This window comes from Drosophila simulans, chromosome X, assembly GCF_016746395.2.
Source record: "Drosophila simulans strain w501 chromosome X, Prin_Dsim_3.1, whole genome shotgun sequence".
NCBI lineage: Eukaryota > Metazoa > Arthropoda > Insecta > Diptera > Drosophilidae > Drosophila > Drosophila simulans.
In genome coordinates this window covers 19,634,401-19,662,059 of record NC_052525.2, presented here as the reverse complement: position 1 = coordinate 19,662,059, position 27,659 = coordinate 19,634,401, and the positions used below count along the sequence as shown (strand labels likewise).

General features: G+C 46.4%; 6 protein-coding genes across 10 annotated transcripts; 2 read left to right on the top strand and 4 right to left on the bottom strand.

Annotated features, from left to right (window-relative positions):
* Positions 1-7,136: 7,136 nt before the first annotated feature.
* Positions 7,137-8,477, bottom strand: LOC27207193. 2 transcript variants are annotated; one of them, XM_039297398.2, is made up of 2 exons: positions 8,305-8,477; positions 7,137-8,226 (listed from the first exon to the last, which is right to left on the bottom strand). In XM_039297398.2, the coding sequence occupies exons 1-2, from the start codon at positions 8,386-8,388 to the stop codon at positions 8,095-8,097; spliced, it is 216 nt and encodes a 71-aa protein (XP_039153332.1). In that variant the 5' UTR covers positions 8,389-8,477; the 3' UTR covers positions 7,137-8,094. The 2 variants fall into 2 exon arrangements, with proteins under 2 accessions (XP_039153332.1, XP_016022725.2); XM_016182927.3 differs by having other exon boundaries at positions 7,137-8,229; positions 8,305-8,469.
* Positions 8,478-10,545: 2,068 nt separating this feature from the next.
* On the top strand, positions 10,546-12,906 carry LOC27208923 (N-acetylglucosamine-6-phosphate deacetylase). Of its 3 annotated transcripts, XM_039297605.2 has the most exons (4): positions 10,549-10,967; positions 11,671-11,939; positions 12,031-12,571; positions 12,622-12,906. In XM_039297605.2, exons 1-4 carry the CDS (start codon positions 10,706-10,708, stop codon positions 12,801-12,803), a joined length of 1,254 nt encoding a protein of 417 aa, XP_039153539.1. In that variant the 5' UTR covers positions 10,549-10,705; the 3' UTR covers positions 12,804-12,906. The 3 variants fall into 3 exon arrangements, with proteins under 3 accessions (XP_044779579.1, XP_039153539.1, XP_039153541.1); XM_044923644.1 differs by lacking the exon at positions 12,622-12,906 and having other exon boundaries at positions 10,546-10,967; positions 12,039-12,456; XM_039297607.2 differs by lacking the exon at positions 10,549-10,967 and having other exon boundaries at positions 11,727-11,939; positions 12,039-12,571.
* Positions 12,907-12,981: 75 nt separating this feature from the next.
* On the bottom strand, positions 12,982-16,241 carry LOC6726506 (ras-related protein Rab-10). The gene is made up of 4 exons (XM_016174206.3): positions 15,797-16,241; positions 15,108-15,307; positions 14,953-15,042; positions 12,982-14,512 (listed from the first exon to the last, which is right to left on the bottom strand). The coding sequence occupies exons 1-4, from the start codon at positions 15,921-15,923 to the stop codon at positions 14,315-14,317; spliced, it is 615 nt and encodes a 204-aa protein (XP_016040151.1). The 5' UTR covers positions 15,924-16,241; the 3' UTR covers positions 12,982-14,314.
* A 213-nt stretch (positions 16,242-16,454) lies between these two features.
* On the top strand, positions 16,455-19,218 carry LOC6726505. Its single transcript, XM_039297591.2, has one exon. The coding sequence runs from the start codon at positions 16,627-16,629 to the stop codon at positions 18,709-18,711; it is 2,085 nt and encodes a 694-aa protein (XP_039153525.1). The 5' UTR covers positions 16,455-16,626; the 3' UTR covers positions 18,712-19,218.
* A 92-nt stretch (positions 19,219-19,310) lies between these two features.
* LOC6726504 (protein obstructor-E) lies at positions 19,311-22,421 on the bottom strand. The gene is made up of 5 exons (XM_016174205.3): positions 22,264-22,421; positions 22,101-22,161; positions 20,254-20,469; positions 19,992-20,186; positions 19,311-19,928 (listed from the first exon to the last, which is right to left on the bottom strand). Exons 2-5 carry the CDS (start codon positions 22,150-22,152, stop codon positions 19,699-19,701), a joined length of 693 nt encoding a protein of 230 aa, XP_016040149.1. The 5' UTR covers positions 22,153-22,161; positions 22,264-22,421; the 3' UTR covers positions 19,311-19,698.
* A 1,160-nt stretch (positions 22,422-23,581) lies between these two features.
* On the bottom strand, positions 23,582-26,807 carry LOC27208149 (protein obstructor-E). Of its 2 annotated transcripts, none has more exons than XM_016183763.3 (4): positions 26,605-26,807; positions 25,439-25,645; positions 24,943-25,146; positions 23,582-24,872 (listed from the first exon to the last, which is right to left on the bottom strand). In XM_016183763.3, exons 1-4 carry the CDS (start codon positions 26,651-26,653, stop codon positions 24,616-24,618), a joined length of 717 nt encoding a protein of 238 aa, XP_016040148.1. In that variant the 5' UTR covers positions 26,654-26,807; the 3' UTR covers positions 23,582-24,615. The 2 variants fall into 2 exon arrangements, with proteins under 2 accessions (XP_016040148.1, XP_016040147.1); XM_016183762.3 differs by having other exon boundaries at positions 25,439-25,642.
* Positions 26,808-27,659: the final 852 nt, after the last annotated feature.

The following is a 27,659-nucleotide window of genomic DNA, read 5'->3' as shown; positions in this document are numbered from 1 at the left end:
AAGTCTAGTGAGTACGATTATTGCTCCCAAAATAGGACAGAACTATTTTTGGTAGCCAAATTTTACCTAATTCAAGGAGCACACGCACTAGTTATTTAAAGAATACGTTTATATGCGTAATTACGCAACTATGCGTATGCGTAATAAGAAAACGTCACATTAATTTTGTAGCATACATTTCGGGGCTTGTGCGTTTTGAGCAAACTACCTCTTTTGCCCCACATTTAACAATTAAAGTTCATGTCTAAACTTAAGTTTCGTTAAATAATACATAATTGAAATCTATCTGGAAAGTGGGCAGATCTGACAGCTCTGAACGGAATAGACAGACGGGCAGAGAAAACATGCCGCCAGCTGAAATGTAGGCTGAAAATGAAACTGAAGCATAACATATTCCTTCGCTGCTCACAACCCCACCACCCTTCCACCCTACCACCCACCGCCCACGGGATCCGGCGCCACCAATGGATAACTGTAACTGTAACAAAGACACATGTAAACAATTCCGTTTGTCTTCGACGCTGTTTCTGCCTAGTTTTAATTATACCGAGCAAAAACTTTGCCCGCACTTTGCAACACCACTCTAATACACCCAACACCTCCAAACACCAACCGCCCACAATCAACCACCCTCCCCCCCCCCCACACACCCTTTCTCGGCACGAAAGTTTAAAGTGAGCAACGGTAAACGATTTTTAGCTAACCACAATCCCCAATCCACATGGAAATTACTCAGCCTGCAAGCTTCTTTTGCATTTTAACGGAAAATCTTTGAAGAGATTTTGAAGGAAAAGCGGCTAGAAGAGCGATTGAGATGCCAAAAATGAAGTAGGGTAAATGCGAAAATTATCTATAAGTATAATAAATTACATATATCATGGAATAATTATGTAAATAATGCATTGCGACTTTAACAATATTAATAATAATAATATATAAAAATATAAATATTATTCCTTTATAACATAGTAGTATAAGTATGAATAACATAAAAACATTATATTTTATTTATTTATTTATTATCAACTTGTGCTACAATCGATATATACCATAATGTAGTTTAGGAACGAAGCTTAAAGTGATTCACCTATAAATAAGCACTCTGCACATTTGTATTTTTAGGACATATTTTTTAAATATTCGCATACACTGAAACTAACTCAATATTAACATTTCCATGTTGTTTTCGGCAGAATATATGATCTAATGTGATTGTTGTTAACCCCCCAGCTGGTCAAAGTCTTACTAACTAAGTTTGCGTACTAAAGTTAGTCGGACCATTTAAACCAGGAGAATAGAAACCGATTCCATAATCTTCCCATGTGCATCACTACAATTTGATTTGCTTGTTAATGGGCTGCCATCCTTTTGCCAGAATAGATTAGCCTGCTAGCAGAGCAGCAACTTCCATCCAAACCAGACGAACCATCCGAACCGTCACCTTGGTAACCCCAAAGTGGTTTTCAATGGCGAAGGACGACAAAGAAGATTTCAAATAAATTAACAAGTTAATTGAGTTTCGTGTTTAGGCAGCGAGCGAAAGTGATCCCGACCAGACGGGACCAGGAACCCGATACTCCATGCCCCATACCCCAAACCGATTCCCGAATCCCCAGACCGAGCCTTATGGCCAATAGTCGGTGGGTGTCGCCAGGTGACAGCCTCGCCCCCGCAATTGTGGTCGAAATATATTGACACTGCCAGCAGAAAGCCCAAACTTTATAAAGGGGCATCGAAAAAGGTGACAAATAATGGAATTTATTTGGATATCAACAGAGTAGCTTAAAGTAGGGAAGTTTGGAAAACCTTGTCCAGAAGCACTTTTGAAAATTCAAGACTCAAGCTGCAAGTATTTAGAATTCCATTTGGAAAAGATTCGGAGTGTTTTTTCGAAACCAGCAAAATCGTGATCCTCAAGCAATTAAAATATGCAAATTTTGCCACTTAAGAAAATTAGAACGTTCTGGTTAAGAATATTTGTTTTCAGCACATTAAGCACTTAATATTTATTTATATTTAACAACAACGGAATTGGTATAACTCATTTTTAAGACAATGAGCCAGTTGTAAATAATTAAATGGAAAACTGACTAAGCTATTTATTAATCTAGACAAACACTTTTATTCAAATGTGCCACCTTATTTAACTTATATTATTACTAAAATAAAGCTATTATTAAAATCAGTGGAAATCGATCAAAAATATTAATTTCAAAAAGAGTGAAAAAGAATTAAGTTAAACTAAAGTCAACACTAATCGATCAAATATCATTAAAAAATAGAGGGCTAAAGTGTTTACACTATAAAAAGTAATCGGTGGAAAATGCTTATTATTTCAAAAAAAAAAGTGTGAACAAGATGGTGAATTAAGTGATTTTAGTAATTCATATGCCCATCCAGAGGTCGCCTTTCGCTCGGCGGCAGCTGCGTCCTTCTGCCCGTCCTCTGCCGGCGGCGAGTGTCCTTGCTGGTGACGAATGTCCTTGCTGATGGTGCTGGTCGGCGAGTGGGAGTGCGTTGCGGTTTGTCAGGTGCGTTAAACCGTGCGGTTCGCGCTGCGGTCGCCGCCGGTTATTAACAATTAACAATTAATGCTAAATCAATAAGCAAACACAATGGCAGGCATAAAGCGACAATGTCATTTATATGCTAATTAGCTGAGGCCAGGCGGCTCAAGCAGCTCGCCTAACCAAGTTGATTCCGGCCAGGTCGGCGAATTAATTAAACTTTTTCGACCGCCCGCGAAATTGGCGAAAAGCCCGCCGCCGCAGCCCAAAAGCCTAGTGCCGAAAATGCAATCATCCCAGTTCGAGGAGTGGCCCGTCCTGGTTTTTGGGCCCATTTCTGGGCACTGGTCACCTGGCAGTGGGTGCCGCATCCGCATCCGCATCCTACCGTCCATGTGCAACAAAATCATTTTTCAATTACATTTTCGGGTTTCGTGTGCGGTTCTGGCTTTGGTCCCTTAAAAAGGCGACCACGACCACAGGCCAGGTGGGATGGTGGGTGGCTACTTTTGCACCAAAAAGTGGCAGAAGGACAAGTGCCACGTGGGCGGCAGTCGCATTCGCATTCGCGCCCCCGATTGTTGCATATTGAAAATTTGCTGCAAAATTGATTTCACGGCATTTCTGTGGATGCGAAATGCAAAGCATTTTGAATGACCATTGATCACACCGGAGCGGAAATACAGGTGAAGGGGAAAGGGTTGCAATTGCTTTGGCATTTGGAAAACTATGCATTCCGTCAACGTTTCACTACTGTCTGATGTTTTATATATGGCTAGCTATACTCTCAAAATGCCACGAAAATGATTAACAAATGTAATTACTGATCCTGATACGTTCAATTGTTTATAATATGAACTCATATGGTGGCTTGTTTGCGTAGAATCCCCTCAAATTAGATCTGTTTTTGGTAGTGACTGTAATTTGATTTTGCAGCTGTGCAGATTGACGGCCGAATCTTAAACAAGAATCCAAAATCGGGTGTGTTGACTTAATCAGTTTTTGCTCGGAAAACGCATGAATATTGCCAACCACTGGACCGCATCAAATAGCGCGTCCAAAGCGCAAAATGCGATCGGATTGCATTGCTCTGCTGCACACTGGCAAAAAACAGTGACTCCGACCAGTATTGCATAACGCACTAAGGTGATCAAACTTGGCAATGATTGCAAGATTTAGATGCTTGGATTGGCAATCAGTGAAATCGTAAGACAACCTAAAATAAAGTGGATACATATTTCTTTCGCACTGTGCATAATTATCCATTAGTTGGTGTAATTACTCCTTATAATAACTTAATTATTTGATTTAAAAATCGAACAAAAAAACATAAGCTTCTAAGCATTTTAAGAGGCTTTGAGAAGGTTTACCACATTCTTCTCCAAGTTGCCCCAAAATGCAAAGTTCATGTTCCTCACATTTGACAAAAGTATCTTTGTATCTTTGGCCCACAACTCGCTACCCAAATCCCAGTGTGCGTGGCCCAAACGCTCGACCAGAAACAGCTGTAAACAGTGCTGATGCAATTGCATTTCCGCCCCCAGACTTCAACGCCATCATCGGATTCCCAGGACGGGTTCCCCCCCCCCACTGCATCCACGCCCACACCCACACGCACATCCACGTCCATTGCCGTGGCCATCATCCGTACCGTTTTAATCAATTATAATTGCTACCATTTTTGATTAGTTGGCACCTGCCTCAATCATCTGCAGCGTCCGAAATGGTCGGAATCGTTTTGGTCAACCGTGCACACAGCAACGGATGTTGGTTTTCGTTGGGCCGCTCGGTTCCGAATCGGATTCCATGAAAATCCGTTGCCCGAGCGGCGGGACTGGGTGTCTTGGTGATGCTTATGGTGGATGGGTGTCGAATATACCGACACGGATTTCGGGGGACGAGGGGGAGCGGCTGGCAAACATTTTACGTAATTGCGCACATATTTAAATTGCGTTCCATATTGCACAATACATCAAATTATGGCCCAAAGTAAAGTAAATCTGACACACGGACACGGATACGGACACGGACGGACAGGCAAACGGACGGACAGACAAGCGGACGGAAGGACCGAGGACCTAAGGCCAGTTAATAAGTAAGCCGGAGCATTTATCCGGGCTGCCCGTGTTCGTTTTCCATTCGGTCCTTGGTCTTTGTCTCTCGCATGCATTTTCCATGAGATTTTTCGGGCGAAATATTCAGCACGGAGCATGCGAGCTGCACTGTAATTTATTTAGATTGTCTTGGCAAATATTTATGCACGTCGTTCCATTGACTTATAAATCAATTGCAGTCACCGGGGGAGGAGAACCCTTCTCGCTCCACGCAACTGGCCCTAATTAATAAAGACAAATTTCCCGGGAGCGATTTGGTTGCTGGCATTCTGGGAGGGAACTAGCCAACTAGCCAACTATCCGCCTATTCTGCACAGTTCAAAGGTAATCGCCCGACCTGACTGCCCCATCTGGATTAGTCTTGAAGCGCCGCTCCTCGCATTACGGCAAAGTGTCCTTGAGTTTCGGCCGCCATCCCGGCCGCATTCCACATCCTTGGCCATGGCTGGTTAGGTTTGCAACTGATTTGATTCCATCTTGGCCAATTTTCCCAGCTGGGCGTGCTGCCACGCCTACAGCTAAGCGCTCCATGACAAAGAGAACGGCTTAGAAACACTCCTGCCGCCGCGCGCTCCGCAAAAAGGACTTATTGACACACACAGACGGGGTCGCAAATCTAGCACTACGAGATTTGAGAATCGGAAAATTATACTAAATGCTATATTCAAATTTCCTAGCAAATGTTAGTATTTTGGGCATACTTTTGATTAAATACGTTACTCTTGATTACTAAAAATGCTTAGAACTAAGGTAAAAGATGGTTCATTCATTCAAAAACAGAAGCTTAGCTTAATAATACATAAAGCATTTCACTTTACAGTCCCTGTTTTATAGCACAATTACCAAAAAAACAGGGAAAATTTCATAAAACTTATCAAATTAGATTTTATTTTACACTTTATAATAGATTTTACAATTATACTGGCATCGATAAACTAATTCAAATACAACAAATTATTTGATTTCTTTTAAATTTCTTAATCTTATTAATTGCTGTATTTTTGCCAAATGCTGTTTCGAGTGTAGCTACTCCATTAATTATGTTTTCCGTATGTTTGATCGGTGGCTTAGTGTGATGACCTCAGTTGTGGACGATAGTATTGCGGCGTTGTGTGTGTACACAAAAAATATTTCACAGGCAATTTCACAGCCCCACACACACATGCACACACCCACACACCAACACATACCACCACACACCAACACACGCCCACACAAGCGTCTTCGCCTTGGTCCTGTGGTCCTGCGACATTCACTATTGTGCATACACAAGCTGCAATAAAAAATTCAGCCCACGTCCCGAGCACTTATTGATACGTGAGCATAGATGACACACAATCCCGCACACACAATGGATAAGCAGCGCATACATATGCAAAAGGTCCTTTTCGCAGTTGAAGGCGCCCAAGGATATCGCCGCAGGCGAACAGAAGAGAACAGAACAAAAGGACAGAGCAGAAGGCGTGCCAGCCACAGGGACAATAAGTGACCATGAAAAATGGACAGGAGTCGCGACATCGATTGCGAAGGCGACTCGATCAATGTCGGGCAGATGAATCAATTTGTGGCCGGCGAATCACAGGGTATCGCACCAACTGAGAGTCCGGATAAAAGCAGCCAGGATATCTGCAAATTGTCTTTAAAGTGAAAGTATTCGATGAATGCTGACTGAATAAATGTGTACAGCCAAGTTTCTACCATGCCTCTACAGAGATTTATAATTATCGCACAGAGTAAACGTCACTTAATCCCAACTTTCTTGGTCCTATGTCTTCCAAGATTCCTACGGACAGATGGATAGACAGGCGGACAAGCGGACATGGCCAAATCGATTCCACTGGCCGATTCGATGTGGTCTTGTCCGTCCGTTGTGCTGATGAAACTCATTTTTGTACCTGATACAAGACCTTCAAGGATTCTATGATTCTACCCTTTACTGTACAATATGAGTCACTTCGCTACTCATATTCTTTTGATTAACAACTTTTCTGCTTTATTTTTAACGTATCTTTTTAATCAATATAATAATCAAAATAAAATGGAAAATAAAAAACAATGCGTACTTAAATTTTCATCACTTCTAGTATTTTCACTTCGGAATAAAATTCAATGTTAACAATCAGATACCCTTTATTCAGCTAGTGGGAATGCGAACGTGAAATTTCATAATTTTTCTGGGATTTCGAAATATATTGGGGAATAAAATAAGAAATGAATTTAATAAAAATTCCAAATTGTGGGCGTAAGCAGTTGGGCATGGCAAAAGAAAAGAAACAACTGCGTCTATTTCTCTAGAATCTGTATGCTTAATCTGAACCTTCTAGCTTTTATAGTTCCTTAGATCTCGACAGATAGACGGACATGGCCAGTTCGTCTCTTGATCCTGATCACGAATATATTTTATATGGTCGGAAACGCTTCCTTCTGCCTGTTACATACTTTTTAACGAATCTAGTATACCCTTTTACTTTGCGAGTAACGGGTATAAAAAGAAAATGCAAAAGAGAAAATGCTCTAATTAACGCTCCATTTCAGGGATGGTCATAATATATTTATGCGTCAACACTTATACCACTTATGATAATACATTGTTATTTTGAGAATAGGTTAACAGAAACCGCAAATACTATATGTTCTGCGAATATACCCGTGCTTCTAGTATATCGAGGAATAAATTCATGAAGCGAATGAATAAATTCCTTCTCTTGTCCCTGTCCTGGGCAATCCTCCTTTCCATGGCCTTTATATGCTCCTCGAGGCGCTGGAATTCTTCCTCGGAATCTGAGGACTGCGAACCCTCCTCCGATCCACTTGGCTGCTCGGGATCCCCTGTCGTCAAGACCTCGTCGTGTCCAGTTGCCTCTGCTTCCGCGTCCAAATTCTCTGCCATTTCTGAATTAGGTTGTGCTCTGGAGCTTGTTTCTCAGTCAAGTAGTGAAACGCAAGTGAACTAAATATTCCGGCGGAACGAAATATTATGACAATCGAAAGCATAGCCAACTTGATCAAAAATAATTTGAATTTTAAAGTGTTTCCTTTTATATCGGAACAGCTATAATCTAGCACAAAATGGCATATATCAGTTAAGAGTCAAAATTTTATTTCTAGCTTGGACAGTAATCCTGATCACCCTTCTTTTGAAGGGTCTGAACCAGTCTCTTCTCCATAATAACAAGCGGCAGGATAACAAAATCAACCAATTTGGATGTAAAATAAGGCAAAAAATATTAACATGTTAACATGTTAACAGTAAGACCATAATGTTACCATAGTGCATTGATAATTCAATTCAATTGACTTTTGTAATAGTGTATACCCACTCCGAATTCGGAAGTAAAAAGAAAATGCAAAAGAAAAAATGTGCTAATTAAAGCTCCATATCCGGGATGCTTATGATATATTTATGCGTCGACAATTACACCATTTGATAATACATTGGTATGTTGGGAATAGGTGAACAGAAGTCGCATATACTATAAATGATGTACTTCTGCTATGATTGCAGCAAAGAGGCGATTGAACAGCACATTCAATTCCTCCTCCCGGGCCATCTCCCTATTCAGGCGCTCTAGTTTCTCTAGGAGGGGCTGGAACTTCGCAGGCATCTTCTGGGTAGACACATTTATCGTATTCAAAGAAACTTCAATTATCGAAGAAGAAGCCCCTAAGGACTACGAACCCACCTTCGATCCACTCGGTTGCTCAGGATCCTCTGTCAACTCGTCGTTTCCAAATGGCCTTGCTTCCGCGTCCGAATTCTCTGACATTTCTGAATTAGGTTGTGCTCTGGAGCTTGTTTCTCAGTCAAGTAGTGAAACGAAAGTGAACTAAATATTCCGGCGAAACGAAATATTATGACAATCGAAAGCATAGCCAACTTGATCAAAAATATTTTGAATTTTAAAATGTTTCCTTTTAATTTAGCAAAGCTTAAATATACAACGTGTGGAGTGTTGACGTTAAGATTAAACGTTCTATTCGTATCGCAAACTAAGTGATCCTAAAAACCATTCTCTTCTTACACAATCATATTAGAATAAATACAAATCTTCAGAAGAAAGCAAAAACAAATTCTGCACAGAAGCCGTTACAAAAGTAGACCAAACCAAACGTTTTACCATTCGTGATTATACAAGGAAGAATGTTATAGTCAAGTTCCCCGACTATCAGATACCCGTTACTCAGCTAGTGTGAATGCGAAATTTCATAACTTTTCAGGAATATCGATAGATACTGGGAAATAAATTTTGCATATCGATAAAAAAATTTAAGCCTAATAAAATTATCAACAAATTTTTTAAAAGTGTGGGCGTTTGTGGGCATTTGAGTGGGTGTGCCAACATGGGTCAACAAACTTTCGCTGCATTTATGTATGTCTCTGGATATCTCTGGATCTGCATAATTAATCTCGATATTCTAGCTTCTAAAGCTTCCGAGATATCGGTGTTCATACGAACGGACAGACAGATCCTGATCAAGAATATATATACTTTGTATAGTTACATACTTTTCAACAAATCTAGTATACCCTCTTACTCTACGAGTGATGGGTATAATTATAAAAAGGTACACAATTTTATTTCGAAACTGTGGGATTGCAAATTTTTTAAGAACATCGCCGAAGTGCATTGCTTAAAGCATACTGTTGTGCAAGCATTCAAGTGATTTCAAATCACTAGAGACTCCCATGGCCATAAAGGGGAAACATGGGGCCAGCACACACAGAGTGGAGCATTTCGGTAAGGCCACTTTGCGACATTTTAATTTAAATGCTAATCAGTTGCCAATAGACAAAAAGAGCGAACCTATCCCACCTCGAGTGCAGTTCATGTTCCACGAGCCGGCTGCACAATGTGTGCCTGGGTGTGTGCAAAAATTGCAACTCATTTGGAAGTGGGTGGCCCGGCTGGCTGGGTTGGATGGGCTGGATAACCTGGATGGGCACAACAGCAACAGCGCTGCAATTTGTATTTAAAATGTCGGCCATTGTGGATTAGCTGAGACAGAGGAGCACCCAGCTCCCAGCCACCAACATTCGACACCCAGCAGCACGTCAAACACGAGGCACTCGGAGAAAAACATAGTTAATCATATTAAGTAAGTAACTAAAATAAAATGAAGAAGGTTTGGATAAAAGGGAAACTGCTTTTGGGAATTTTCTAATAACATTATTTTGTTGCTTATGGTTATATCTTTTTGATTCGTTTCCTTATGTATTATATTATATATGCTAGTAAGTTACTTGATAAAGTGTGTGCATTATCAAACAACTTAAAATTCAAAGGAAATTCGATCAGTGAGCTTTCCTTCAGTAAAGTGTACATGAACAGAGGAAACGCGTGTTTTTCCCAGTGTTCCTAGTCACCTGAAGCCCTCTGTTGTCGCTGTTTGGGCGCCGTGTCGTCATTATCATCTGCATTTGCATTTTCGGCCTGCTCACCGACGGCTTGTTGGGTAAATATTGCCATTTTATGCAGCGTCCACGAGATGCCATCGAAGGAGCCGGCACTTTGGCTATAAAAACAAATTGGACGGGGTCGGTGGCGCAAGGCCGCGACAACTGGTTAAACAGAAGGATGGCAAAAGGATGTCACCGGAAATTGAGTTAATTTTGGTGGATTCAAATTTGAATCTAGTCGATAACGATTGGCACAAATCGAATGCCCTCGACCAGAAGCTGATTGCTGCAGCACGTCAGTGCTGCCGCTTAATTAGCTAGAGAATAGCTATTCTGCTACTACAAATGCTATATATGTTGCTGTGTTATTTAAATCAACAATCATTGTATATGTGATGCATAAAAGTGATATTGCACGCTAATTGGCAGTTAGTTCTTCAGACAATCATGTTTAACTACTATTGGCGCTACGTAATGATGTAGCGAAGCAAATAGCCAAAAGTAGTAACACACGGCTATAAAAAAGCTTATTTGACAGCACAACATCTGATTGTTGTTGAGTTCGTTTTTGTTTTTGTTTTTCGTTTTCGTTTCAGTTTAGTTTACGCGCCCCTGTTTATTTGCGAGCCATCGCTCATTCCGCCCGCATCGCCAGCCCCGCCCTCTGCGCTCCGCAGCCCCCACCAATGGACGTCCGGATGAAGTGCACCAGCGAGGAGCCAGTGTCTCCGGAGCAGAAGATCCCGGCGAGCAGCCAGCGCCTGCTGCAGTTCACCAACTGCCGCCTGGTACGCGACCACCGGATCATCCACGAAGATCTGTGGGTTCGCGACGGTCGGATCGTGAACCCGGAGCCTGTGTTCTTCGACGAGCGGACCAAGGCCCATTGTCGCATCGACTGCGGAGGCGCCATCATCGCGCCCGGCTACATCGACCTCCAGATCAATGGTGAGCCCTGAGAAGCGCGCGCGCGCCCATCTCCCCGCTGCACTGACATCATGTCTCTAGGCTCTCAAGTGAAAGAACCCATATGGAATCCACTTTGTGTGCAGTAGATAAAGATAATTTAGGTTTAGGATCTACACATTTCGTTTTGGTGCTCTGCAGATTGCAGAAATCGCATTCCTTAGCTTTGATTTCCCAAGATAACAACTTAATCGTTATAGATAAAAATCTCTGTCAAATTTATAGTTCCACGATCAAAAATTGAAACTTGTAAGAGGAACAGCAGCTAGTTGTGGTCGTTGAACCCGCTCCCACTTCCACATTCATCATGTTTCCCATTAGAATAACATGTTGCTGGGCTCAATTCCGCGCCACTTGGCCTGCAATCCCACTAATTGGCACTTTCGCCGCGCTCCAATCAGCCGCCAAGGTCATCCGTTCTGTTTACCCGTTGACAAACGGCAAGCCGCAATATGGAGCACTCGTAATCGGAGCGAGTTAATCTTATCGTGACTTCGCAGGCCCCAAGCTGCTGAGCTCGACCGCAAGTGGGCTACAGTGGGCACTTGCAGCGAAGGTTCGCTGTGGTCAAACTGAGTCGCGATAAGCGACCTACCTCTTTGTCTTCGGGAGACAAAGAGGTAGGCTGTCAGGAACATAATCCAATCTAAGATGGCTGAATAACCCGAGTCCACATTCTCCACAGGTGGCTATGGCGTGGACTTCTCCTACGACACGGAGACCATCGAGGAGGGCGTGGCCACGGTGGCACGCGGCCTGGTCAAGAGCGGGGTCACCTCCTTCTGTCCCACGCTGGTGACCTCGCCCAGCGACAGCTACCACACCATCCTGCCGCGCATTCCCGCTGAGGTTCCCAAGGGCGCCGGCATACTGGGCATCCATGCGGAGGGTCCGTTTATCAATCCGCAGAAGAAGGGCGCGCATCCGGAGCACTGCATACAGACCATTGATAAGGTGGGGGACCAGTTCTCATTGCTGACATCCTGATATCCAACATCTGCAGCGAGATCATTCAAATGTTACCTTTCGTTTGCCTCGCTTGAAGGGACTCAGCACGCTGAAGGAGACGTACGGCTCGCTGGAACGCATCAAGATCATCACCCTGGCGCCGGAGAAGGTCACCGATCCGGAGGTGATTGGCCAGCTGGTGGAGCGAGGCATCACCGTGGCCCTGGGCCACTCGATGGCCTCGCTGAGCGACGGAGAGAGGGCCGTGCAGCAGGGCGCCACGCTGATCACGCACCTGTTCAACGCCATGCTGCCGTTCCACCACCGCGATCCCGGCCTGGTGGGACTGCTGGCCTCGGACGCAGTGCCGCACGGTAGGACCGTGTACTTCGGCATCATCTCGGACGGAGTGCACACGCACCCGGCGGCACTGAGGATCGCCTACCGCACGCATCCGCAGGGCCTGATCCTGGTGACGGACGCCATATCGGCGCTGGGCCTCGAGGAGGGTGTCCACCACATCGGACAGCTGCCGCTGCAGGTTAAGCAGGGCAAGGCGTTCATCGCAGGCACAGAGACGCTGTGCGGCAGCATCGCCCCGATGGACGAGTGCGTGCGGATCTTCCAGAAGGCGACCGGTGAGTGCGAGATCCCCGCTAGAATTCGCATTAAGTACTCCGTTTTGCAGACTGCTCCGTGGTCTATGCCATCGAGGCGGCCACCTTGCATCCAGCACAGTGCCTGAAGATCGAGAAGCAGAAGGGCACCCTGGACTTTGGCTCGGACGCGGACTTCGTTCTCCTGGACGACCAGCTCCGGGTGCTATCCACCTGGATCGCGGGCGTGTGTGTTCACAGGACTGTCAAGTAGCGCATCGAATGCGCGACTGTTGCAATTGTTTTTATTTACCTGATGCAGGATGTATTCTACACCGAAGATTCTCCAAATAAACTGTTAAACTTATACATTCCAATTGAAGGAGCTTCGGATTTCTGTGCAGCCAAGGATTAAGGATGACACTTTGCCATTCGAAATAACGAGCCACTGGTTTATATGACATGGTTTAGGTTGTTCTTTATATTTTAATCGGTAAATCATTTGGTGTGGACAACTAAACTAAATCCATATACAGTTACAAATAATAGGTTTACACGACAAAAAAAAATGTAGAATAATATTACAAGGAGACGGGAGGCGAGCGCTAGGTGGTGCGTTCGGTTTGGGGCGCTCCTCCCTTGCGGATGCGTATGCGAATGCGAATGCTACAGTGATGGCGTGCACCGTCCTTACATACAAGCATGGAGATATACACGCGCGCACACCCACGCCCCCTTAAGTGTACACAGATACATGTATATATATATATAAATTGGGTGTGCGGGCGCGAATGCACATAAAAACGATGCGATATAGTAGTTTCATATATATATATATAGATATATATATATATGCATAGGCAATAATCAGAAAACGATTGCGGAACACCTCGATCTCGAAACTCCCTATGGAACTGCAACTCTGGCCGAGGATCTGGCTTGATAGCTTCAGTGGCCAGGGCGCAGAGCAGGGCGTCCAGACCCCCCGCCCGCCCCGTCGAACTCCTCCATCCTGGCTTGGCTTGGCGTCGACATAGAAAGCGAAAGCAAGCTAGGTATGTTTAGGCTATATACTATCCGATGTATTATATGTATAGGTGTTATTTATATCTAGGCTGAAACGCAAAACAAAAACGAAACACTAAGTGGGGCGGCTGGGGAGTGCGAGTGGTGGCGAACGAGCGAGCGAACGAATGACTGAGTACGGGAATCGTAAGACTATATGTGTATCAAAAGTACGTTACAAAAGTTGCTTATGTCTGCGTCTGCGTCTGCGACTTCGCTATCATTATCGTTTCGTGTGGCTGGACAGTGGCTGGAGCTGATCCTCGTTGTCCGATCCACGATATGCCGATCCTTGCGTCCAAGTTGCTAGCTAACGTGGCCCATGCCCCGCCTGACCATTGCCCGACCACCATCCATCGTTCGGAGTTTTGTAAAGTTGCTTCCAAATGTTCGTATTACAATATCTGTTGCTTGTTGTTAAACTTTAGGTAGGTTGTTTCTGTTGCTTGTTCCATTTGCGTATCCTCGTAATAAGTAAGTTTCCTACGTGCGAATGACCCCGGCTCTATTGCTTTGTTATCCTTCGTCCGTGCGGAGCGGTTTCAGAAACCGATCCCCACTGCTTTCGGTTCGGTTCGGTTCGATTCGTTTCGTTCCATTCCAATCCAATCTAGTCCAGTTCAATCCAATCCAATCCCATCCGTCCTTCGCCGCCTTCCCCACGCACAGCTGAGCACAAACCGGGCCAAACCACGCCCCGTTCGCCTGGAACGCCGCTTTTTACGCGCAGCACTTGCTGTAGCCCGGCGCCTTCTCCTGGTTCCGGCGATCGATGATCACGCGCTCCTGGTTCTCCGCCGACTCGCGTCCCGATGTCTTGTCCAGAATGGCCTCGGCCAGCTCGCAGAAGGCCCGCTCGATGTTTATGTTCGACTTGGCGGATGTTTCCATAAACCGAATGCCATGTTCACGGGCAATCTGAAAAACGTGGGCAGAGATGGGAAAGGGGAGCAAGTTATTGGCTTTGTAAACAAATTGATCAAACAGACGTGGAGCGTGTGCGATCATTGAGTAACAATCATAATAAATAACCAGAATAGTTCTAACATAAATTGTATGCCTCCGCAAATTTTCCCTTGCTTTCATTATCACGGACATGCTATAGCACCTAAATAGTTTCGTCTTGAATGTGAGATATATTCGCTGTGTTCCAATTCAAAACGATAAGTTTTTTTTAACAAATTGAAGCAATTGGAAACTATTAAGGGACATGGAATTCGCTTGCGACAAACAGGTGGCTTTGAAACCTAAACAGACTAATAATATATGTATGATCGACTTCCGAACTACGACTATATTTGCTAATCTCAGGCACTGATTGCTGTTGTGGGGGGACTCCATGGATGTGGGATGCTCACCGCTTCGCCGCGCTCCTTGTTGACCACCCGCTTGTCCGTCATGTCGCACTTGTTGCCCAGGATCATCTTCTCCACATCCTCGTTGGCGTGCTAAAGGAAGAAAGAAGATTTCAGACTTTAAAAGAAGGTCATTACTCGCAGGGGGGCACACCTACCTCGTCTATATTCCGTAACCATTTGACTATGTTCTCGAAACTCTTCTCGTTCGTTATGTCATAGACCAGCATTATGCCCATGGCGCCTCGATAGTACGAGGTGGTTATCGTGTGGAACCGCTCCTGGCCGGCGGTGTCCCATATTTGCAGCTTGATCTTCTTGCCGCGCAGCTCGACTGTTTTGATTTTGAAGTCGATGCCTGGGAAAAACGGTTGAACGAGAAAGCAAATGTAGCGCGGAAAAACAAACGCAATTGGAGCCGAATGACGTCACGGCGGTGTTATCGATTACATTGGAATGGGAATTGAACAAAATAAAGCAGTTCGACCGTGATATCACGATGATTCATTACATTAGACGTACATATATGGAGCATTCATTCCAACCAAATGATCGCACGTCTGTGTTACGTGTTGCGAACATGCAGTTGCTTAGTACGAAAAGTTCAAGTTCAGGGAGTTACATAGCCCACACAAATGGCATATTTTGCTCACTTCTCCTCCGCTTTCCTCTCCGCAGGCGATCGAATCAAGCAGTGCACACGCCAGTCGATAAGGCAGTGCCACGCCCAGTCACACACCCACACACACGTATATATATCCTGGCTGTGCAGCTGACATGTGCGCGTGTGTGTGTGTGCGGTGCGGGTGGACAGATGCAAGTATGTGCGTACGGTCCCGTTACTCACCTATGGTCGATATGAACGTGGACGTGAATGCATCATCCGAGAACCGGAACAATATGCACGTCTTGCCCACTCCTGAATCGCCGATCAGCAACAGTTTGAAGAGCAAATCGTAGGTTTTCTTTGCCATTTCCAAAACGCAACGGAACGCTCGCAGAACAAAGCACAAACACACGCGACACTCTCACACGCACGCACACACACACACACACACACACAAACGCACGGGCGCAGGTGACAAGCGATATTATTATTATTGAAGCGCCCGCCCTTTTTCGCGCTTTCTCTCGGTTATGGCCGCTTAAGCAATGATCCTGAATCTCGAGCTAGCTCTTTTTACTCCGCGTGGTTTAAATGCGCCGAATTAATTAATATTTTCGCTTGAAATTGTTGCTATTAGAACTAGAGCTGGAACATGAATCGATTTCTGTTCGATATCATTCATGCTCTCAGCAGTGTGGCAACTTCGATGGTTTTATTACAACTATCGTCTGTTATGGAGTCACAGTTTTTAAATAACAGCTAAATAACTAATTAAAGTTTTGAGATGTATAGCTCACTCTTGATATTACCTTAAATGTATTATTTATTTAAGTATTTTAGCCAGTAAGCTCATAACATCACTTTTAATTATTACGCCATTTGGCAGCCCTCTGCTATCGGTAAGACGGCCAATCGATAGGTAACATCGCATTCAATTATCGCTATCGTAACAGAATAACAATTTCGCAAAATCCCAAACCAATTCGCAAAAAGGTGGATTATTCACACAAATCAGAGCGAACAACGTTTGGATTACAGTGAGCCCAATCCCAGCCAATCCACCGCAGGCAATGGACATCGACTGGCAAAACGGCCTCACCGAGCTGAAGGATCGGGGCCAGTACCTGCTGCACTCGGAGAAGTGGGCCGACTGCCGCTTTCTGGTGGGTTCCTCGCCCACCCAGCGGCTTATTGCCGGCCACAAGCTGCTGCTGGCCATGGCTTCGCCGGTGTTCGAGCGGATGTTCTACGGCAACCTGCCCGATAAGACGGACCCCATCGTCATTCCGGACGTGCAGCCGGAGGCGTTCGAGGCGATGCTGGAGTACATCTACACGGACCGCATCACCATTGGGTCCTTCGACAAGGCCTGCGAGCTGTGCTACGTGGCCAAGAAGTACATGCTGCCCCACGTGGTCACGCGCTGCACCCACTTCCTTTGGGCTGATCTTAGTCCGAAAAACGCGTGCCGGGCGTACGAGTTCGCAAAGCTGTTCGATGAGCCGCGCCTCATGCAGAGCAGCATGGATCTGATCGCGGCCAACACGCGCGAGGTGCTTTCCGATCCCAGCTTCCTGGACATCGAGGTCTCCACCCTGATGGCCATTCTTGACCAGAATCGCCTGAACATCGACTCCGAGCTGGATTTGTTCAACTGCCTGCTGAAGTTTGCCAGTGAGCGGGGCATCCTGAACGAGTCCGGCCAGGAAGAGGCTGCCGGCGGAGGTCAGGTGCTGACCAAGGAATCGCCCGACAATGCTGCCGGCCATGTGCTCGTCGAAGAGATCAAGATGGAGCCCGATGTGGCGGCCATGGTGCAGCACATGCACCAGGACGACGAGGCTGACAGCTTCGAAACGGACGCTGGGATGGCTTCCACTTCCTCTGCGGCTGCCGTGGCTGCAGCTGCGCCCACGGCTGCCTCCCCGCCGCTGGACGTGGCTTCCGGCTCCGACGACCTGGTAATCATCGACAGCGACGCTTCGGCCGATGCCGCCGCCAACATGATTAACATCATGGACGCCCAGCGCACCATTCTCGATGGCGCCATGCTCAGGCAGGCGGTCAAGAAGATTCGCTTTCTTACCATGACGCCGCAGCAGTTCGCCGAGGGACCGGCCCGTTCCAAGCTGCTGCAGCAGCACGAGGCCCTCTCCATCCTGATTAAGATCTCCAGTCCCTCGCTCAACGATTGTCACATGCCCGAAGGGTTCTGCGTGTCGCGGAGCACGCGCAACTTCTACGAGTCGGGCCACCGACACGCCCAGCGAGAATTGTCGTCCTCGTATCGCACTGGAGCCGCTCCCTCGGGCGTCTGTTTCCCGGGACCGGGTCCGGCAGTCCGCAGTGGAGGCCCCTCCGGCGGCGGTATGATGATGGGCAATGCGCCCCGTTTCGGATCTGTGGGCACGGGATTCAGCTTCGCAGGCGAGGAATTGGTCATGCGCCCGCCGGAACCAGTGGGCGTTCCACCAGATGCCGCACCGGCGCCAGCACCACTGCGCTGCTTTGGCGAGGGCTACGAGAGCGGAGCGCCAGTCCCAGCGCCCGCCAATGATGATGATGGCGGCGATCGGGGCGCACCGGCGCCCGCTGGCGGCGCTGCAGCTGGGGGAGCTGGATCCGCAGCTGGGAACTCGCACAACGACATGGTGCGCGCGTACTGTATGCGCTCCCTTACCCGCCAATTTGACTTCCGCAACACCAGCGTCACGGATGCGGGCGTGACGTTCCAGGTGGACACCAACATCTGGATCCTGGGCGTCCAAGTGCCCACGCGCGTGCTGTGCGGCGAGCTGATGACTTCTGCCGGCTTTACGGAGCGGTACACCGAGGTGCTGTACGCCCACATCCAGGACATGCACGGCTCTCGCATCACATACACGCACTGCACGGCACGCGTGCGCTACGACTCGCTGCTGGACATCACGTTCGATCGACCGGTGTACATATACCGGAACCAGATCTACAAGATCTACGTGGTGTTCAACAAGACCGGCTGGTATCCCATGTACTCCTGTGTGCCCGATGCCAACTGCAATCGCGTGAAGTTCATGTTCAACGTGGGCAACCCCACGGAATCGGTTCGCGACGGTCTGATCTACGCCATCATCTTCTCCACGCCGCAGGACCACGGCCGTCACCTGGTCGACTGAATGCGGAGCAATATGAGTTCGTTAGTTTAGCTCCTTCCTTGTATTTCCGATGTGATAGTCTTCGTTTGGCGTCCTTGGCCATGGAAGTTATTTGATCTGTTCGCTGATTTCTTCCCTTCTCAAATTTACCAGATGGGAACCAATTGTGCATAGTTTCTACATCACTTACCATTTGTATGGATTGTTTGTGTTCCTTATCTGTTTTGGATCGCCTAGCACATCCGTTTTCTGGTCAGCGATGGCTATGTGTGTGCACGTTTATTGCCAAGTTCGATTTATTCTGAAACGCTGTAGCCAATTATGCATTTTTTGTTTTTTGCGCGCTTGATTTTAGCCGCCAAATGATAAGGATTTTCCGAACGTCCCTCTCAACGAACACCACTTAAATGTTTTTCTTCCAAACGTAATATTTTTGAGCTTAGGTTTTGTAGAGCAACAAGCAAATATTTTAAGATTTACACAAGACTAAATTGGTATATTTCAATTTAATAAAACATATTCAATATATTTCCTAATGCCGTCGCGTGTGTCCTTCTTCATTTTCAAGTTCTGGGGCTTAAGAACCCTCCAAACCGAATCCCCACCAAGAATGGCTAATGTACAATAAATAAAATTAACTTTATTGCGATTCATATACAAAAGAGACCAAACAACAAAACAAGTTAATAATACGGAAAGAAGAGCAGGATACAGACGGTTTGGTTAGAAAGCAAGAAGGTTAACAAGCTACTGGGCTGGGACGTTTTTTACAGTGCAGCGAAGGTGCGGAGACGGAGGGACGAAAGTAGTTGGTTAGTCGGAGCCTACAGTGCGCACTCGAAGCAGCGAACCAGCGAAAACCAAAACCAGGGGCGCTGCAAAACAACATAACTCCAAGTTTGCAAGTACACATGTATGTACACATCTCCTTTAATTCGAACGTTCACATTATCGAGTTTGCACTGCAGTTTGTTTGTTCGTGGGCGTGTACGGATCGCTCGGCGATCCCTACTTGCCGTAGTTGGCACAGCTGCCGCTGGCGTACTCCGGCTCCTCGCAGGTCAGCGTGTGCTCGTCGAAGACCTTGTCCTCGCCGCAGCTGATCAGGCGCGGATGGCCCTCCACGCAGGTGATCAGGCGGTGGCAGTCGCCGGCGACGGGGAAGCGGGGGAAGGGCCAGAAGCGGGCGGCCACCGAGTTGGGGTCCACCTTGGTGGGGCACTTGAAGCCAACGACCGCTGCAATGGTTGGAGTTATATAAAATATCTACGTGAATACATCTAAATAGTCGGGAAACAAACCCTCGGGATTGCAGTGCTCCAGCAGCTGATCCGGCCAGTTGCAGCCGTGGATCCTCTCGTCGTAGGCCAGCCCGGCGTCGCAGTCCTGCTCGTGGGGCTCACCGTGGGCGCACTTGATGTAGGTGGTGGAGCAGTCCTTGGAGACCGCGTACAGACCGAACTGGTACTCGCAGGCCGGCGTGGAAATGGGAGTGGCTAGCGGGCGAGACAGAATAACCGCTTTAGTTGGGGAATCCGGCTCGATGGACCAGCTGCTACTCACGATCCCACTGGCGGCCCTTGCAGTCCACCGCCCAGTTGTAGTTGCAGTGGTTGTGCACCGCGCCCTTGCCGTCGAAGAGCAGTCCGTTCTCGCAGGTCTCCAGGGTCAGGGTGCCGTTGGTGCAGAGGAAGAACTGGTCGCAGTTCTCCGTGTGGGCGTACGCCTGCACGCCGTACTTCTCGGGGCACTCCGGGGATCCCACGGCCAGGGCATGTCCTGCAAATCGGACAGATGGCAATTGATAGTGGGGGTCAAAGAACTATTTTTTTGATGTTTGTAATCAAGGAAGGTAATATGCATCACCTGTTTCCCTATCCTAGAATTCATCAAATTACATTATCTTGTTTTTTTCAGTGTAGAAGTGCTATAGGCATATGCAAACGGAGCGATCGATTGTTTGAATCAGTGTGTTGACCACTGTTCCCACCATTGTCAAACCCGAATCGCACTGGCGTCCACTTCCTTCCTGTCCGCCAGTCGGTCTCCTCCTCCTCCCCCACCGCCTCCGCCTTTCCACCTGCCCAACTGGTTTTGTTGCAAGTGCAAGTGACGCCACAATCGCGACCACGACACTTTCGCGCATCTTCGCACCGCGTCTAGCGATTCGAATCGCTTCGGAAATGGAAATGGAGTTGTGGAGATGGAGCTTGGGAGCTGGTGTGATGTAAGCCGTAAGATCGGGCAACAGGTTGATGGTTGACTGTTGACTGTCGGTGGCTAATGGGCAATGGTTAATGGCTAGTGGCTGACTTTTCTCGAAGTCGCCGACCGAAAACCAAAGGCAAACACACGCAGCTAAATTTAAATCTATGAGGATTTCCGGTATTTAAGTCAATGAGTTATGGACTAAATGTCATCGCTGCCTGATTCTTTTGTTCCTTATCGCAGAGGTTCAACTTGGTTCAATCTGATATCAGCTTGCTTTGGAAACTTTAAGTACTCCATTGAGCACAATGACCACCATGCTGTTCAACTAGCAGAGATTTGTAGGACCATGGAAGGTGCTGCTTAGGATCATGGTGGTGAAGGAAGTGTTGGTTGTTGGGACATAAGCGACATTGATGGCTTTTCGAAAAGGCCAACGTGGTTGGCGATTAATTAGCTATATCTATGGCCATAATCCGATGCGATCCGATGTGATCTATGCACCCACCTTTCTCATGGGCCGGTTGGAAACTGGTTGCCTTGGTTAACCCAGAACTAGATCGTATAATGCGAACGATATCGTACCTAATTGTCAACTGGTTTGACGGGCCCAAGTTCTACTTTTGTCGGGGTTTGGCATTTGTTTCACTTAGTTCATTAGCTTGCCGGATCGACTGGCCGATTTAAGATGTCTTACGTCTGCAGTCTATAGTCTATATGGTATTATATGATCTGATACACATGTACATAGCACCAAGATCTCTGGCAGTGAGTCAGCGGTGGAAACAAAAGCAAAAGTGATCGGCCGCCTGATCTGCATGCCAAATCAGCTATGGTTATATGGCTATAGGGTGCGGGTAGTAGATGGTGGCTAAGTGGAGCAGCAGCCTTCGGCTCGAGAAACCAGTAATTAAAATACATTAAGACTGGAGCTCAATGCGATTCGTTTCGATTCTAGAGGCGAGAACAAAAGAGCAGACCGTTAGATTCGAAGGGGCACTGCGATATAGACGTTCGTCCATAAATTATATATATCGCATTTGGACACTCCACGCGATTGCAGTGGAATTTTTGAAAGTAAAAGCTCCGTTTTCGAGGCGCAAACACGCGAGTAATTGAAAGGTTGTGCTAATTGTGAGCCAATCGTTTGATCGGATCGCTCTGCCCAAGGCCCTGGAGCTATAATGTAGTTGGACACTTACCACAGGCAAGCCAGGCCAGGATCAGGACGCTGCACACTTGGAATCGCTGCATGTTCGGTGCCTGGCATTTGGAAACACATACAAATATGTTATAAACAAATTATTAAGGCGGAAATGCATGGGGTGTTAAGTGGAAAAGCACAAGCAAAGCACACACACGCACCGTAAAAAAATATATATTCAAATGCGCGCAAAAAGTGGAATGGAGAAACTGGAAACTTCCGCTCCAAGATTGTACGTTTTAACGGTTACGCGTTCCAAACTCAACTGAAAAGATTTGTACCGCGCTCCAAGAAGAAGAAGAAGAAGCGGCCGAGCTGCGACTGCGCAGCGTTGACTCGCCAGCAAAGCCAAAAAGTCAAAAATGAAACAAAACACAAAAAAAAAAACATGAAAAAGGCACAAATACAGTAGAAACCGAACAAAACCGAAACCAAACCGAATCGAAAACAAAAAACCCCACAAACGACACCACAGTTTTGCAAAACTTAAGTTTTTCACTTCTTTTTTTTCAATCCCGCTTTGCCTTTGATTTTTTTTGGGGGCGGCAAAGGTGGGCGGTGGGCGGTGGGTGGTGCTGTGTGTTGTCACAGCTGCCATTGTTGTTGCATTGTTGCTGGCTGGTGTTTAATGCAAAACGGGATTTGGGATCGCCAGTGCTGCCAATCCACCCAGTTTCCAGCCAGTGGAAATAGCCCCACAATAGCCGCAATTTGAGAAATATATATTTGATCTGAGGGCAAATCGCTTGCTTTTCCCAATACCAAACCATATACCATATATATTTATATCGATCGAATATATCTTACCAACTTGAGAGCCTATAACAGCCGCAATTTAAGGAATTTATTTTCGATCTGAGGACTTACAGTTCGGTTTTCGAAATACCAAACCACATGCCAAGTTTCATATCAATCGTATTTCAGTGCAGAAATCTCCAGTGCTTCCAAATCTCCTATAATGGTGTAAAATTCTATATTAGCTAGTTTTTAGCTAGTTTCCTAGCTAGTTCGTGGCCATTTGCTGGCTTGAAAAAAACACGCCAGGGCGGAAATCGAGCATCTCTGGCAACATGTGTGATTGAAAGTAAAAGGCAAAGCTCGCGCAGACCATAAGCTTCATTCATGATTGGACCCCGTTTGCCGATTGCCGTTACATTGTTAACTATTGCAAAACTCTTGCTTTTGCTTTGCTTTGCTCGTGCTGCGGCGATTGCATAAGCACTCTTGCCTGCTTTCTGTGTTCATTTACATGTGTAAATGTGCGGTCCGCTTGGCCACTCGGCCAATTAACGACTCTTTGCAAGCGATGGAGGGACAAAGGGCTACGATGGATAATGGATGCACCGATCCCGCCCGTCCACGGCGATTATCCGATATTGCGTGTGGAGTGAAAGGTTTGATGGATTGGTCAATCGCCGCTATCCCCCTATCCCCCTATCCCCCCTGCTATTTCCCCACGAGATGCACACTAATTTTGTATAGATTCGAAATACATAGTTTTTTAATTCGAGAAAGATCGGAGAATGTGGAGTGAGGTTAGGTGTCATGGGTTTACAGTTGGTTGCATGATTACTTAAATAAGGTACGTGAAAGTTTCTTATCGTTTGGATTTTGCAGGCAAGTCAAGATGTTTATTAATAAATAATATAGCATAGTCTAAAAGAGTATTTATACATCGAAATACAAGGAAGTATTTATGAGAAAGATAGAATGTATAGAAAAGATTTAGATTTAAGACTTGAGGTAGAAGTGAAGTACAAGATTACAGGATTGAAATGCTTATAAAAGAGCATTTTAGGAATAATAAACTTTAGCTTAACAGTTACAAACTGTATTGTTTTGAAATATGAAATTTTTAGGGTAAAAAGGAAGAAGGATATAGAATGGATAAGATTCGAGGTTGAAACTTTTAGAAGAAGAGAAGTTTGTAAAGAGGGTTTCCTTTTAAACAGGAAATTGTTTTAGGAATATCATAAGAAGTAAAGTAGAGAAAACAAAGAAAAAACCAAAAGAAAATTGAAATTTCAGGCGAAGATCGCATAGAATAGCTGAAACAGTATATGGAGTAGTAGTAGTCTTAGGATTGGGAAGATAGATTAGATTGACAGGAGTGGTTTATAAAAAATTCAGTTTATTCTTTTTGTTTAATAATAAGGCGAAAGTCTGAAAGCGGGAAATATATACACAACAATTTGGTGGCGTTCGGTTGGGCACAGAAATGGAGATTGGGTAGTTGGAAAAGTAGCTAGAAGTAGGTGAAGAACAGTCAGAAATAGATAGATAGATAGATAGATAGATAGATAGCTAAGAAATAGATGGTCGGAGTATTGAAGTTTAACTGCTACACATACGCTCTATAGGAAATGGGCTAGAACTACTAAATTTAAGTGACTAAGACGCGAATCTGTGTGTTTCGATTTGATTTGATTGATAGTTTCTCTCAGTGTGCTTGTGTGTGTGCATGAGTGTGAGTGTGGATGCGATGAGGAGGAGGAGAAGCGACCGGAAGTGGCTTAGTCCTTCTTGTCGTCCACATCCTTGTACCAGTCCTCGCAGCCGGGCACATTCTCGGGAGCATCGCACATCTCGGTGGCATCGTTGTAGACCTCGCCCAGCTGGCAGCCCAGATCCCTGGGATCCTCGCCGTTCAGGCACACGTAGAACTTCTGGCAGTCGGTGGGATGCGGGTACTTGGGGTGGGTCACCACCTGGCCGCGGTCGTCGGTCTTCGGCTGATCCTTGGGGCACACGAAGCCGGTCTCGGAGGTTCCTGAAAGCACACACCACATGCCAGACCATTAGCCCACTCCGCCGCACTGCGACTCAATCGGTCCACTTACTCTGCTCCGGATTGCAGCCCTCGCGCTTGGCGGTATCCGGCCACACGCAGGTGCCCGAGTACTCGTCGAAGTGCAGGCCCACGGTGCACTTGGTCTCCAGGGCGTCGCCCTCGATGCAGTTGTAGAAGATGTTGCACACGGCGGGATCGGGATGCGCGAAGAAGCCGTTCTTGCGCGGGCAGTACTTGCTGGACTTGGGCTCCTCTGTGAAGGGAAACCGAACAGGGTTAGTTCCTCCGTCTAGCAAGGAGCTGCATAACTGCAATGAGCTATCATCTGAAGTGGCAATGCCAAAAGACGTGGGCCTACTCTTGGAAAGCTCATTGTAATGGTGTATTTGCTTCAAATATAGAGATGTCCAAAAGTATGCTACGTTTTTGGCAAAAGGCTCCTTATTCTTTACCAACTCATCTCTTCAACTGATGCGCTCATTAGCAAGTTAATAATGATGCAACCAGTTTAGCTTTGCCTTGACATAGTTTCGGAAACAACTTACGGAGCTCAGTGCGGTCCTCGCAGTCCACATTGAAGGGCTGGTCGCACTTGTTGAACTTGCGGTTGAGGGGATCAAAGACCAGGCCATCGGGACAGAGCTTCGCCTTGGCCACTCCGTCGTCGCAGACGTAGAACTTGTCGCACTGCACCTCGTCGGCGAACTGGCCATTGGGCTTCGGGCACTCGAAGTTGGCGGCGGACACGGCTGCTGGTGGTGCGGGGCGGGAAACAGAGGAGAGAAACAAGCACTTCAGTCAACTGGTTTTCCCACTTTCACTTTCCTGGCGACCCCCAGTCGCACTCGAAAGTGTAACAGATCGAACGCCATTCGATTGCCGCTGGCAATTCCGCGTTCGCGGTTTCCTGGTTGCCACCACTCAGTGCGGTGGCCCAAGAAATGATCAGTGGTTTTCCATTGGAACAGGTTGCTAGCGATGGATAACTTTGACCGGAAACCCACTATGATATAGGGTGGTAGTACTACTTACTCAACCCATCTGAAATCTCTCACTTGGGCGCCTAAAAGTGTGCTACAAAAATGTATAAAGTGCGAAAATCACTGCATACTTTTATACATCTTTGCATCTTTGCATACAAACGAAATTCGGAACTGAAACTTCAGATTTCCTCAACACACCGGTAAGTGATTTCAAATGTCGAAATTTAAATGTCAGAGCAAGCTTCATGCAAGCTGGGCATGATGCCCAGATTACGACGTTCGCTCCGGGTTCAATGCACTTCTCTGGCGGCCGAGAAGAGCCGTTCTCCACTTGGCCAGCAAGCTGCAAGAGTTGGTTGCATAACCAGCGGCCCAGACAGCCAGACAGCATCTTGGGCTTGGCCAGCATTCCAGTTTTTCCAGACGGAAAACGGCCCTCCATCTCGTAGATCCGCAATCGCGACCAGATTCAACATTTGAGGCTGGGCCCAGTCTGGCTAAGTCGGCTAAATGTCATTAGCCACTTATGACACTTAGCTGGCCAGAAACTCTCGATATGCGGAACACACAGCGACAGACCGAGGTAGTCTTGATTTCGGTGTCAGTGTCAAAGTAATTAGCAACAATTTGCGACTCTGACTGGCTGGATGGGCTGGGCACCACCACCGATCCACTCTGAACGATCCACATTGTTCCCACGGATCCATGATCCATCGATTCACACTCACTTGTCGCCACACACAGGGTCACAGCAATGGCACATAAAAACAACTTCATTTTGGACTCGGGATTGGAGAACAAAAAAAAAAAACAGCAGAGCAACCAACGATCCTGGCAACTGGGTACTTGAGCAACTAATCGCGACTCAAGCGCTGCGATGGTTAAACTAAACTAACAACGGAACGCCAAAGAGGCGCACTTTTCAAGACTTTTTACCGGCTCTGCTCGACGTCGCCGTCGACGACGCCGTCGGCTGCGGCAGAGTGATGCCAATGGGCGGGGCCACTACCGCCCCCGCCACTGCCACTGCCACTACCACCACTACCACCACTACCACCACCACCACCACCACCACTACTACTTCCACACGAAACCGAGCCAGGCCAAACGAGATGGGAATGGGATTGGGAATGGGGATGGAGCCGGGGCTCCAAAGGCGACGAAGAAAGGCGAGCCGGAGATGTAATGGCAAAAAAACAAGAAAGTCCAGGGGCGAGGACCGGAAAACCGCTGGCGAGATGCCCTAGCTTAGTGTTGAAAGCGCCACCTGTATCAGATGATTTGGAGATTGCATCGGAAACTTGGAAGAATTAGGAAATGATTCGATGTATTTATAAGCGAACTCTTGAGGATACTCAATGGCAATGTTATTTATTTATTTACTTTATTTATAATGTTATTTATCGTATCTAAAATTTAAATGCCACGTATTCTTCAAAGCTCTTGATCTGCAGAGCCATCTAGCGGTCATTTGTGCAGGTAGAACAGATGTTAAATGGATTTCCATTAGCGTTTCAATAAATAAAAAATAAAAGTAGATGCTAAAAACGGGTTGTTCTTAAGCATATAGGGTAATAAATAGTTGAGACCGTGCAAAAATAAAAAATCGCAGCTTGTAAGCTGCACATTTCCGGGTATTGACCGTCAAAAAGCCAAATGCAATGGAGCGGCCGATGGATGCGATTCGAGTAGGGTATTCGTTCCCTGCGATCAGTGTGTCGATGTGGCCAAAAAAGCCACACACACACACACACACACACCGAAATGAACATAAACAAATTCA